The sequence below is a fragment of the Vitis vinifera genome, chromosome 17 (assembly GCF_030704535.1).
Source record: "Vitis vinifera cultivar Pinot Noir 40024 chromosome 17, ASM3070453v1".
NCBI lineage: Eukaryota > Viridiplantae > Streptophyta > Magnoliopsida > Vitales > Vitaceae > Vitis > Vitis vinifera.
In genome coordinates, this window is record NC_081821.1 from 4,041,276 (window position 1) to 4,055,893 (window position 14,618).

The window sequence follows — 14,618 nt, forward strand, 5'->3', positions numbered from 1 at the left end:
TAAAGCTGAAAGCAAAGAGCATAGGTATTATTAAAAGTGGTGGCGTTTACATGGCCACCAACGATTAAAACATCCGACGATGATGATACACCATATCCTCATACAATATTCCATTGCATTACTCCATCGGAGACTTCGAATAAGCAAAGAAAAAACAAAAAACAGACACAAAAAATAAAATTCCACAAGGGTCCTAAACATGAGAGTGAAAAAACATGGACATCAAATATTGCGGAAACAGGATCAGCTGGGCTTGTAGGCAATGAAAGCGATGCATTGCACTTGGCGGTTATTGTCGAATCCGATGATTCGGATGTGGGCGTCAGGGTACGCGGTCCTGGCTTCTTGCACCTCCTTAATCACCTGGGCTGAGTCAGTGCACCCGAACATGGGCAGCTTCCACATGGTCCAGTACCTTCCGTCGTAGTATCCTGGCGATCTGTTGTGCTCTCTGTGGGGGTATGGGTACTGCATTCACATACAAAATAATAATCCAATTATTCTACAAATTAAACCTCTATAATCCTAGTTTAAAAGCTTCACAGAAAAGTTCATGAAAATAACCAGCTTGGTGAATTCCAAGCAAGGAATCCATTTCATGCGGAGAAGGTAATCCACTTCCTTGCATAGCTGTTCGTCGTTGAGGGGTGGGAGGTATGAGAGAGTCTCGAACTTCATCAACCCTTCTGTAGGCCAAACCTGTGGTTTTCACATGTACAATATCCACAGTTTAATTCATCATATATAAAAAAATAAAAAATAAAAAAAACCCAGACTACTAATGTCTTCTAATTGAAGTGAAGTTGTGACTTGTGAGGCAGGGTGGTGGCAGTACCTTCATGCAGCGAACTCGGCCACCATTGCTAGCGACGGAGGTGATGTCGGTGTTGGCTTTTCGGGTGCCAGGGAAAGTCGACAAAGATTTGAGTCCGGTGAAGGGGGCCACCATGTTGGCCTGAGCCGGGGTAGCACGGTTGATTGTAGCCACGGTGGCGGAGGAGACCATGGAGGAAGCCATTTTCGCCTTTTGGGTTTTGCTAACACCACCACTGCCTTGTGAGTTATGGCTCCTGCTTACCCCATCCTATATATAATCCTCCGAGCTTTACTCTCTTCTCTAACTGGCCTCACATTTGCATCCAAGGGCTGAGGGTCGAGGGGTCTGGGGTTGGAGGCCTTTGGGCCGTTGGATGATACCAGGGGATGACATGAAAATTTCGATGGCCACATATCAGAATTGGATGGGTGCCTTATCGTTATGGCACCCCTCTCGGAGTGTCGACACGTGTCGACACCTCATTAACCTTATCTAACGTTGTGAAGAAGGTGATTGTGTGATGTTTTCTGGCCCTTCGTTTCTGGGGTGACTGCCGCTCTTCGCCCATGGATATTTGGAGTTTTGTTCAATTACCTAATTGCCCATCTGGGATTTTTTTTCAAATATTATTTTTTTATTATTATTATCATGTTTTTTTTAAGTGATGCGATGAGGTATGGAGGTACCATGATAAGTAATGGTGTGACTGCAAGCCATCAGATCAGAGGGTCCCCCACTTGGAATATTGCTCCAATTCTACGACTAGGTGACTAACACTCAGCAGCCCTTTAAGCGGAGGAAGAAATGTGACAGTTTCTATAAGTGGAGGAAGTCTGAATTCTGAAAGGCATCGATAAGGCCTTAAAACGTATCTATTGAAGGCATAAATCACTATGTTCTCTTTTGGCTTACCCCAAAAAAAAACACACATTCCCTGATTCATGTATTCTTACTTCTCAAAGTCCTCATTTTGGACTATTTTACAGGCTTTCTTCCTAGAATTTCAAATTCAAATTCAAATTCAAATTCAAGATCATAAAGAAGCCTCCACCACTCAAGGTTTATCTTCTCTCCTAAAGGGAGATGATATTTTGCCATACAAAGGTTTCAGGACCTCCAAAAGAAAACGGTACTAATTTTGTGTAATTTCAGTATGCTTATGAGTTACGACTCAACTCAAGTCCCGGTTGGTGAGCATCACTTCTAAAAATGTAGTGTTGGGTCAATTTGTTAGGTGGACCATCACTTCTCCACAGAAACTTCTAGCTCTTCTCTGCACTTGTGGCCTCTATTCTTTCATATAAGATGTAAATATTCTCACTAAATAAACCCAAAAGAAAAAAGAGAGAAAAAAGATTGGTGGAGGTTGTTTTGGAGGAGGGATCCCTGTGATCCACATGTAACAATCAAGGTTTCCATTCAAGTTGATGGATAGGCCTGTGTGCTATAACAAAATCTTGTGCAACTCCACCACAAATTCTCCAAATCAAATCCCACTGTCAAGCCAAGCAACATGCTCCAGAAAGCGAATTCTGAAACCTTTTCTAGATCAGTGACAACAGATGTGTTTGTGTTTCTTGTTTCAATGGAGAAGCCAAAGCCTCTTTAAGACGTATTAGTGCTGTGACAGGAAAAATAAACTCATGTTTTGATCTTGTAGAAGAGATTGAAAATGCATGATGTATTGTTTATAATGCTGGTGTAAATAATGAAACTGTTAGAAAGGGATTGTAGGGAAATTGCTTGTGTTGAAGATGATCCTTTGAAATCATAGTTTCTGCCTTACCTTCAGCTTCAGGCTAAACCCACAGGCAAAAATGGCAAGAGGAACCTTCTAACACTCATTTTCTCCCATCTGCATTGGGAGGGTAATACCAAAAACTAATTTATGCGGATTAAGACTGATTGCGAGAGGAATATGACATTCAACAGGGAATACAAAAATCATAAACTGAAAAGTTTGTTTATTAAATCCAATTAAATATGACATTGCCCACCACGAAAAGCAGTGGAATACGAAGAATGACTTCCAATAGAGGAGCTTCTGTACAGTTATAAGCAGGAAAAAAAGAAAGAAAAGAGAAAAGAATTACATGGAAGTAGTGAAGTACAAACTGCATAACCAGGAAAAAATATGCAACTGACTTCCTTCTAATTTACTGCCATCGCCTAGGAGGCTTGGTGAAAGTAGAGCTTCCAGTGCCACTGATAGTAGCACTTCTTCTCATTCCTGAGAAGAGCAGTTACAGGGAAAGATAAGAGATTGAAGGAATATTATTAGCAAGTAGCAATTGATCCCAAAAACTCTAATATTTTACATACCTGTTGCCGCCTTTGGAGAATCCTTAAGATGTGATGGTGGAGGAGATGAAGTTCGCAATGTTCTTTGCGGTGGTCTTGTTATTCTAGAGGCTGGTTTAGACCTGTACAAAATAATTTTAGTTCAGGTTTTGGACTTGGATTCAATTCCATCAGTATACAAGTCCATATCAAAAAGCCCCAAAAGTAATCTCTACATATAGACAAAATCAAGCAACAAAATGCAGTAGGCTGCTGCTTTGGACTAGCTCATTACAAGAACAGAAAATTATTTCACCCAAGTCAGGGGTAAAGAATGGTTTGATATCTCATGATGGGAGAATTAGTACCCACATTGGTCAAGGTCCCAAGTTGAAGGGAGACATAAAATGGATATTACCACAGCAAATTATCAACACAACCATTACTTTCCAAAAAAAGATTTTGCATAAATAAAATGAATTAAATGTAGTAGCAGACCAACTGATAGAGCATTCAGTTTTTTAATAATGAAGAAAATTAAAACAGAAAATTCAAGCTCTCTTTTGCAATTTTCATATGTTTTACTCACAGATGAATCTTTGTATCAACACCCAAAGACTGAAGTAAAGAAGAAAAATACTCACTTCTCTGTGGTCTCTGATGCTTTAGATTGAGCAGGGCCATTATTTTCTGTTCGCATAGGAAAACCACCATCAGATGTATCACTTGATCTCTCGTCACAATCTGTCTCCCCAAATCCTAAGGTCGAAGCATCTGCAGGATTATTCTGACCTATGTCCCCACCGGCAAGCTTTGATTTCCGAAGGGATTCATTTGGTTGTTTAAAGTCTTCCATGGACTGCTGGGAATCAGCATCAGAATGCTTATCACTGTATTCTGAACTGTTGTCCTGATCAGAAGCTGCTCTCTCAGCTGGTCCTAAGCCTTTCCCACCTGGTAGTTTCTGGCTTAGTTGAGCAGTCCCACCCACGAAATTCCTGCTTGGTGGGGAAGATCCATACTTAAACGAACCTGTAACACTTCTCTCACAGTTGAGACCAGGATGTACATTTTTGAGATCTTTAAGTAGTTGCAACCGTTCGATCTCCTCATCTTTTTTGGCAATTGTGTCTTTGAGAGATGCCACCTGCAGGATCAATAAGGTATTTAGAAAACAAGGAACTACCAGTGCCTTGAAAGATGATTACTAGTTTTGATGTTTAACTAAAATTGAAATGAGTAAACAAGCAGGTATATTCGGTATGAAAAGACCTAGATGGAAATCAGATGATAGAAAATCCACCTTTTCACATGTGCACATATATCAGTAATCAATCAAAAAGGAGTTCTAATGTATATAAACAAAAGAACAGGGTACAGTGTATTGCAAGAGCACAGTACAGGGCGTTCAAGACCGTCTTTGAATGCACCTCAATATGATCACTAGACTCCAAAGCTCAAGAAAAATGGTGTCCCTCCTCTTAAGCATATAGCTCCAGTTAAGTGATAAATAGAAAAATGCAAAAAGCACATACCTCTCCCAAGTGTTTTCAAATATCTCTTTCTTTTCATCTCCAAGTGTTCCTATATTCCTTCTTGTTTTGTGTATGTACCATGTATACACATAAAGATATATTTGTGTATTCTGTTTTCAAAACCAAAAGCCAAAAACATTATCCCCTCATTTCCTTATAGCAAAGGGTCAATAATCTCGAACTTATTTTTTCACCTTCTAAAACATTGGTGTGGAGGTGACAAAAGCAGGGTCCACAAGGACTCATTTGTAAAGCAAATCAATTATCTATGACAATTTTCCTCCTAGTAAATTGTTGTTGAACATATGAAAGCAGTAGCCCCTAGAAATCAACTGATATTTTATGTAACCATGTGACCCGACAACTAGAGGAGTAAGATCTCATACATCCTCAGCAATTATTTTGAGATGAATGTCTGGAATTAAAACACAGTCCCTATTCTGAACGTAAGCTGAATTGGATAATAACTGAAAGATTGATTGATCGCTCTGCAAGTTAAGAAAGAGCAAGGGAAAAGGAAAACAAAAAAAAGAAAAAAAAGATCTTGAGGTCCACTGAGAAATTAGACCTACTCAACTACTTGAGTAAACCTTATATATTTCTATAGTGCTTGCAATACGTCTTGAAAAGCATAAAATTCTATTTAGCACCATGGCTAGTAAATATTCAACAAACTGCTACTTAAATGAATATGAGAACCTGATCCATTAATTCCTTAACGTCCCTGCCCTCTTTGCTACTCCGTGCAGCACCTAGCTCGACTCCAGAAACCCTCTCAGCAAATTTCAAAGTACTTGCAGTTTCAGAAAATGAATTCACATCAGGATTAAGCTGCACAAACATAAGAGTCTTTGCTTGACCACCTGTAGTTTATAAAGTAGAAAATAAAAATCCGCTATATGAAGTTCAAAAAGAGGACTATTGGGAGCTAAGGAAATAATTTAGAGTCCTGACGAAACAATAAGACAGGTGAAGGGATTTATTGCTAAAAGCAACTGGAAAACAGTGAAGTACCAAGAGAACTCTGAAGGACTTGAGTAAGCTTGCTGTTTCTGTATGGTACATGAGAGCTCTTCTGGGCAAGAGCAAAGATAACATCTCCAAGGGCAGATAGCGATTTGTTTATATGTTGTGCTTCCCTAAGTCTCTCTCCAGTTACCTCAGAGCGATCTACCCTTTCACTTCCTGCAAGATCCACCAAGTGAAGACTGCCACGCAAAGAAGCACCAGTCTTCAAATCCGTCCCCCAAGCATGAATAGTTACAATACTGCAATAACACATCTAAGTGAAGATCATAACATGTAGAACATATACAGTCTGAAGATGGTAATATCTAAAAATGAAATGACAACCTGTGGGAGCGGCTACTTCTTTCATTCATAGCAGTGGCACCTACAGATCTATTCTTTTGTCCAATGTCCATTAATTCCATTACATCTGAGGTTGATTTGACTGGGAGCATGGTAGCATCAGGAACAGCTAACCCATGGGGCTGAGAGGTAGTCAAAATCCCAAGTGTGTGCAAATTAAGGAAAACAAAGGATTTCATGCCAAAACACATGAAAACTATTTTTCACTTAATCAAACCCAAGAAGAAAAAGGCCAAGATGCAGAATTAACAAAGATTTCAAAGAGAATTATACCACACCAGACAGATAAATCTGGAAAAATCTAGAAATGTAACTGGAAGATTATAGAGAAATGTTTTATGACAGTTATCTGTCAGACAAAAACTAGTCAATGGATTAGGCAGAACAACTCAAAGCGAAAACAGAAGATGAAAATGAATAGAGAAGGATATCCTTTTTACATCTTTATGCCAAAGAATGAAAATGAATAGAGAAGGATATTTTTTTTGAGAACTATCACTTGATAGTAAATCACGCACTTGTTCATTGTATATTTCAACCATTTGAACTCCAATTTCATACATAAATGAGCTTCTCCTGCTTTGAGTGATCTCAAAGAGGTCACTTAGTGCACGATAATTGACACCCCATTCCTCCTTGGATGCTGCATTGGGGCCAGTCTAGAGGAAAGACAATACATTACACAAGTTTTTATTGAAAATATCAACACATATGCCATGTAGACTAAAACATATACAAGTTCATACCATTGTGTATGTCTTGCCCGAACCAGTTTGACCATAAGCAAATATACATACATTATAGCCATCAAGAACAGATCGTACCAAGGGTTGAGTGTCAGAAAACACCTCAGCTACAAACATTTTCCAAGCATAATATGAGTCAAGCATTATAATGATTTCTTGAAAGAGATCTATTCAAGGATCCAAATTATAAAATATAAGGATGAAAAACCTTGAGTAGCAGCTGGGCCATAGACCTTATTGAATTTGAACAACCGATGACTGTCTTTTCCTTGTTTTGAGGGATTCACAATACCGAGCTCCCCATCTTCACCAATATATTCTATGGTTGTCTGCTTTCCATTCTGCCCACGGAGAAATGGCCTTATCCGGCAATACACCCTAATGTTTCCTATCCAAGAAATACATGCATCAGCCAAAAGATGCATTCATATAAAACTAGTCGTGATTCCAACAGAGTTAAATTGGGCATGGAACCTTTTAAATCTTGAACCTCATTATAAAGTCTCCTATTTTCAGCAAGAACTGCATGATAGTTTTCAGAGGCATCTACTAATGCTTTTAGCTTTACTCCTGAACAACAGAAAAATCGATCTATGAGAACATGCTACATAAATTTATATAGAATCAGGAGAACTTTGTAGTAACCAACCTCACCTAAGCATTTAAAATCCTCTGAATAGCTCTTCTGTGTTTCCAATACTTCTTTCTTGATGGACTCGGAAGTGGACCTCAATCCCTGATTGTTTATTCAAAGTTCCAGTATAAAACATGAGCATTAAATAGTATAGTTTGAAAGGTCAAGATCAATTTGGTTAAAGCGGACCTGCAAGGCACTGAATAGAAAATTCACAAGTCTCAGGTAGCTTTGCTCTTTCTTATCCCACCTTTGGCCTTCTAACCCAGAATAAGCCTCAAGTTTATTTATCTTATTCCTTGAATCGGCTAGGAGCTGCTCAAGTTCCCTTGACCTCTTCTCAAACTCTGCTTTATCTCCCATACCTTGCTTTTCCATTTCTGAGAAATGTTCTTCATATGTCTTCCTGGCTATTTCCAGTTCTTGCTTCAGAGCAGTAATTTCGATATTATTTTGATCCTTCTCTTTGTTGGCTATTTCAAGTTCTTGCTTCAAAGCTGAAATTTCAATGCCACTTTGATCCTTCTTCTTCTTGGCCATTTCCAGTTCTTGCCTCAGAACCAAAATTTTAGAATCATTTGGATCCTTCTCTTTCTTCCTTGCTATTTCCAGTTCTTGCTTTAAAGCTGAAAGTTCCAGATGGTATTGCTCCTTCTCTTTCTTCCGGGCCATTTCCATTTCTTGCTTCAGAGAAGAAATTTCAAGATTTGTGTCATCCTTCTCTTTTATCAGTCTAGCCATATCCTCCTCAAGCTTCTTCTTGTCTTCCACATTGGCCTTTTTAGTCTGAAATAAAAAGAAATAAAATTAAAGACTTCAAAGGTATCCATACAACCAAGAAAGCAATATTATTTTTTCTCAGGCAAACAAAATATGCACCATGTCATCTCAAGCAACTGATCAACAATTGCAGCAAATTAAGAATAGAATCAATTGTGAATACGCCTTCCACTTCCATCATGAAAGGAGAAATTTGATATATCAGTGGGCAGTCAAACCTCACTATTTCCATCCTCATCTTTAACATCATTTAACTTTTGATTCTTAATGAACACAAATCAAGGATATCAAACATATTAAAGTGGTTGAAAATTGTGAAAAGAAACACCAGAATCCAGTAAATGAAGGAAGAAGCATTGAGGGAAGGAGAGGATACCACAGGACTCAAGATTTTTTTTTTTTTTATAACCGAAGAACCTTCCATGGCTAAGCCCTTAGGACTCTCCATGGGAACTCAAACCTCGGGGTGCTAACCACCCCACAACAACCAGCACCGGGTAAATTCAGAGTATCATCCATAGTAGGATTCAAACCCAGGACCATGTGCAACTTACTAGGACCACACTTCCCAATGTTCGCCCTAACCAACTAGGCTATCCTGGCAGGGACCATAGGACTCACATATCTGGCTGCACATGTTTTCATGTAATGTTAACTAAAATTTTACTAAATCTTAGACTACCTAAAAGTTGTTTTATGAATCCTTTGTTTTAGGTGCAACAAATTGAACAATTATGGGAAGCAAAAAGCAAAAAATACACATCGGTATATTTTGGAACAGAGAATAGTCCCTAAAGGATATCAGATACAGGATGTTTGAAGTAAAAGATGAATAACATAAAAGAGACTTTCTAATATCTCAATTAAGAAAAATGCTCACAGATTATAGCCATACCTTTATCTGCTGGAGATGATTCAATACAATCTGCAGCAAATAATTTCATTTGGTGAATCCAGTAGTTGTACCAAATAAACAAAAAGGCAAACCTGACAATTTAGAATCTTTCAATACAACATATTTGAAGTACCTGGTTTTCATCATTAGTCCCAGTTGCAAGGGTTTCAAGTACTCTGATTCTCGACTGGTATTTCTCTTCCCGAGACTTAAAGAGATTGTTTTGCTGCAGGCACAAACCAATAGAAAAGAATTGATATGGACTAGACAATAAAAACCAATAAAAGAAACAAAGTAAGTATATTACAGTTCTTAAGTGTTCTGCTTGAGTTGATATTCGCCGCTCAATTTCCTGCACAACTTTTCTCAATAGACATGCCACACGCTGAGGAAAAAAAAACAAAAAATAAAAAGCATCCTCAGATAAGTTTTTTAGCATTAAAAATGCATTTATATTATCAATATATATATATATATATATATATGCCTTAATTTAACACCAGTTGCCCTCTCATTGCCATACGTGAGGTATCTCTTCATTCTTCCTTTCAACGCTTTCATCTAGAATTCCATTCACAACACTCAAAAGTGACTGAGTTGGGGCATTCTGCAAAAATGAGATGCTTGAATGCATTAAAGAAGCATAAAACTGAAAAGACCACCTAAAAAATCCTAAATCTTGCCCAATTATGTCCATTGACAACATAAGGTGCCATATGACTTACATCTAAACTGTTAGATTTCATCATTTCTGTAAGCTTAGCAGCAGGAATATCCGCATAGCGTCCTTGTTTCAGTTGAAACACCTCATGGAACTTGTGTCCCACATGATATATTAATGCAGCTGATGGCTCTACAAAAAGGGGAAAAAGTAAGATAACAACACTACGTCCAAATAAAATTATCATTATTGAAGAGCATCTGCTAGTTTTGTGTTGTTAGAATACAAAAAAACTATCCACTGTCTCAATATAGCAGATCTCACTTCACAACTTCACTATGGATAAAAGCTGTTATCATATATTCATATGGCTGCATTAGAACAGACAAGCACATAGAGGAATAGAGTACAAAAAAACCATACCAGACTTGACAGGACTACGCAAAGCACGTTGAAATTTGGATTCTGAAAAACTCTTTTGCCTGTCTTCTCCACATGGTGTAGGCCCACGCGAAGGATCATCCACTTGAGGACCAATGTTTCCAGATTTAGAAAATGAACTACTGAATGGAAAATTATTTCCACATACAGTTGGTATAGTGTGTGCTTTAAGTGTTAAAATGCACTCCAAAACAGTCTTCATAGATCCCTGCAACATAAAATCAACATTATGATAAATGCCGAGAGCTCTGGTGATGCTAAGAAAACATATACTCAAATTCATTTGAGCAAATTAATCAAAAAAAAATTTGAAATTCACTACTTCAACTTTGAGATGTTTGCAAATTGCTAAGAAAATAAATGTAAATAAACCTACAATGACTTCAGTGGGAGTACTACTAGTTTGTGTACATAATGGATAGTAATTCTTATAAACAATTGATAGTAGGTCATGAAAACAATTGATACCTTTTCCAGGTCTGCAATTTCAAACCCGGGCATCCCTAATGCGTCCAAAGCCTCCAGAAACTTTTTAACATTTTCATAGCGCATCCCAGAAGAATGATCATAATCACGCACCTAAAGTAAAAAAAAAATGCACATCAAAACAACAATTCTAACATCCAGAGATGAAATTCAACACTAACTGCATCTAAATGAACAAACCTCACTCACAGAACCAGGTCTCAGTCTGTTCAAAAACCGACATAAAACAGCACCATCAATCAAGCAGGCCCTCAATTCCTCTACTGAAGCTTTTACTGGCAAATTTAAATTAGGAAGCATGGAATTTAACCACTCCGCCACAATGGCTCGCTTCTTGTCTGCATAAAAGGGAATGAAATAAATACAAAGTTCAGTAAATTAAGATGGGAAAAACAAAGGAAGAGAGGAGCAAAATCACCCTTTCTTCACCTTTATCATCAGCATTATGAGTTGCCATTGGTTCAAAAACATCCCCATTACCAGATACTCTGAAACTGCCAATTCCCCCATATTTCTTTGCGTTGTAATCCAATGTAGAGTCCATGATGAAATACAAGGGAAGACATCTAGCTTCAAAGCTCAAAACCTCAAACTACGAAAAATAAGAAAAAAACCCCCCAGATTGTTTCAATAAAATCCAAAGAAATCATTTGCAGGAAGAAGGGAACAAAAAGTTTATTTATCTCCAGACTTCCCCAGAAATGCAACAATCCTGAAAAGTTATTAAAAAAAAAATGTAATCATCACCACAACTTTATTTCACATTCCCTCATCAACTCAATACATTAAACGATGTTATGCATTAAACCCATGGTTCATGCCTGGTAATGGCATTATTTTAATTTCCAAAGGCAAGAGAATCAAATGCTTCTTTTGCATGGTGAGCACGTAACACAACCCATTACCAAACACCAACCAACCATTAAGTCAGAGCTCAAACTCTGACTGGTAGGGAGCCCAAGCAGAAAACGGAAATACAAATATATTCACCTGCATGGGTGGAAAATGAGAGAGACCCAACTCAGAAAAGATTTCAGCGATGGCCCCTGGGCTCCTCCTCCATCTGGTGTAGCTTCAAAAGTTTCATTGGCAACAAGGATTTCAAGGAAGAGAAGAGAGGAGAGAAAATGGTGGAAACAAGAGAAGAAAAAAAGTTTGGAAAAGGCATAATGAATGAATAAATATTACAGAGAGAGGGAAGAAGATCGATGGACGGCCGGCCGTTTAATCCTGGTCAATCGTGGTTGAAATGTGTTGAAATTCATACGTGGCCACGTACTATACGGCAATTATATATTTTTTTTTTAAATGTAATATTAATATTTTGAAAGAAATATATTAATAAATAATAATAAGATTATGTTTAATATTTGAATTTAAAACTTAGAGTGTTGATTTTTGAAAACGTTTCTAGTTTTTTAATATTTTAATAATAAAAATTTTAAAATGTCATAAAATCATTATTAAACAGGTTCTTAATTAAGTGATTAGAGGAGTATTAAAGGGACTTAATTTATTTTGTTGGTTATAATTATTTTTATAATAAAAAATAATTTAAAATTTGCCTAGACCAACCAAACTTAACCAAGATCTAATTTAATGTTTTATAAATTTTACAATATATTATTATTTATAATTATATATTTTCAAATAATTATAAAAGAAAAATGTCAATTTAATTGTATTATGTATTATTTTATTTTTTTTAATAAAAATAAATTCATTTTGCATTTTTATTATTCTTAAAAATAATGTGTCATTTGATATGAAGTGTATCAAAAATAAAATCAAAATACTATCACTAAGTGGAATTTTCTTTTTTTCCTTTTTTCTTTTACTTTTTTTTTTCTTTTCTTTTTTTTTTTTTTTTGTTATCACAACGAAAGCTTTGATGCAAACATCGTTAATCAAGAACAAAAGATAAAATAATCAATATAAACAGTACACGAGGTTTTAACATGGTTCGACCAACCATGCCTACGTCCACGGATAAGATAATCATTTCACAATACAATAAATAATATTACATGACAGAACCAGAACATTAGAGATGACATAACTAGATATAACTATTGGGTTCTTCAAACATGTCATGTTTCCCCACTCTTTGTATCTCTACCCTACCATGAGCTCTATCGCTTCACCATGTACCTCTTGTTTTTCCTCATATCTCTATTCACCTCATATAGTCTTTACAAACTCATCTTCAATTCATAACTTTTTCTCTTTCATAACCTAGAATATTTATAGACATATTTCCAATAACCTTTCTTATTTTACAAGGAAGCCTAATATCAACCTAAAAATATTCTATATAATATTTTTTTCTACAAAAGAAGAATATATACTAATTAGGAATTTGAGACACTTCTTAACAATCTCCACATTGGACCAAATTCCATAAAGTCAATCTTCAATGGCACAAACTTTTTTTTATTTTTATACCACGAGAGAGCAATCAACTCCACCTTCATTGAAAATTTCTTTTGTTTTCATCTTGTGTACTTTGTGATCTTTTACTTTTCCAGAAATCTTTAACCTAAGTTTTGATACCGGTTTGTTGTGTCGGCGAAAGCTTTGATGCAATCATCGTTAATCAATAACACAAAGATAAAATAATCAACACAAACGATATACTAGGTTTTAATGTGGTTCAACCAACCATGTTTATATTGACGTATAAGAAATGATTATTTCACTATACAATAGAGAACATTACAGATGATAAAACTAGAATATTATAGATGATATAACCAAATACAATTATTGGGTTCCTGAAACATCTTATATTTTCCCATTCTTTGTATCCCTACTCTACCACAAGTCTTCTCGTTCTATTGGTACCTCTCGTTCTTCCACACATTTCCCCTTATGACCTAAAATATTTATAAAAATATTTCCAAAGAACCTTCCTTATTCTATAAGGAAATCTAATATTACAATAATATATTAACCTAAAAGTATTCTATATAATATTTTTTTTTACAAAAGAGAAATATATATTAGGAATTTAGGACACTTCTTAACAATATTAATTTTAATATAACTTGAATTTACCTTATGTTTGAAAATATGATATTATGATACTAGATTAAAATGAATTGAAAAAATATTTATTAATTTAGATTGGGATCTTCAATGCAAACCCAACTTAATCTAATCTAAATTCAACCTTATAATAGAATCAAATTTAAATTCATGAATTTGAATAGAAGCTAAACTTAATATTAAATTAAATTAAAGTTTTATAATCCAAGCAATATCTTTTGTTTACTTTATACTCTTAAGAAAACATTATTTTTTTTTATCAACTAAATTTATTTTCCTAATAAGCCATTTTAATTTCCACATTGGACCATGAAATAAGATAAAAAAAAAAAAAATACTCCTTTACGATAGGACATTTTGTTAAAAAATGGTGGTTGTAAAAATAATTTGGGTGTATAATAGTTTAAAAAATATTTTTAAATGTATGGCTAAAATGCCAATGAAAAATCGTGTTTTAAAAAGACAACTTGGCTTACATCACATTGAATTTATCTTTTGTAAAAACCATTTCAATATAAATTTTAAAATTTAAAGTTAAATTTTTTAAAATATAACTTTTATTCAATACTTTTTCAACTACTTATTTTAAAAACAATTATGTAAAAATATAATATTTTTTTCCAAATCCATGACGTTTATAACCACACAAGGAAAATAATTTTTTTTTTTAAATAATCATATCATCAATTCAACTAATTTTTATAATAATTCCTATAAATTTTTATATTTAATAAATAGAAACCATCTGCTTGCGACGTCAATATAGAGCATGGGATGTGAAATCAGTTGATTGAAGGTTTATAATAATTCTCATAAATTTTTATATCTAATAAATAGAAACCATCTGTTTGTTCGGAGAATGGAATGTAGAATTCATCAGCTATTGATTGTGGTTATAAATTTATCAGATATATATTAAGTAGG

At 35.4% G+C, this 14,618-nt stretch overlaps 2 protein-coding genes across 2 annotated transcripts; both read right to left on the bottom strand.

Annotated features, from left to right (window-relative positions):
• LOC100267942 (ribulose bisphosphate carboxylase small chain, chloroplastic-like) lies at positions 1–1,271 on the bottom strand. The gene is made up of 3 exons (XM_002276931.5): positions 836–1,271; positions 565–699; positions 1–468 (listed from the first exon to the last, which is right to left on the bottom strand). Exons 1-3 carry the CDS (start codon positions 1,016–1,018, stop codon positions 244–246), a joined length of 543 nt encoding a protein of 180 aa, XP_002276967.1. The 5' UTR covers positions 1,019–1,271; the 3' UTR covers positions 1–243.
• A 1,493-nt stretch (positions 1,272–2,764) lies between these two features.
• On the bottom strand, positions 2,765–11,190 carry LOC100254382 (kinesin-like protein KIN-14P). The gene is made up of 21 exons (XM_059734182.1): positions 11,076–11,190; positions 10,827–10,984; positions 10,629–10,739; positions 10,143–10,368; positions 9,784–9,911; positions 9,582–9,665; positions 9,366–9,443; positions 9,192–9,284; positions 9,059–9,088; positions 7,573–8,169; positions 7,404–7,485; positions 7,224–7,319; positions 6,958–7,137; positions 6,750–6,856; positions 6,484–6,662; positions 5,986–6,150; positions 5,647–5,900; positions 5,332–5,495; positions 3,742–4,244; positions 3,140–3,240; positions 2,765–3,047 (listed from the first exon to the last, which is right to left on the bottom strand). Exons 1-21 carry the CDS (start codon positions 11,188–11,190, stop codon positions 2,974–2,976), a joined length of 3,525 nt encoding a protein of 1,174 aa, XP_059590165.1. The 3' UTR covers positions 2,765–2,973.
• Between the last annotated feature and the right edge of the window lie 3,428 nt (positions 11,191–14,618).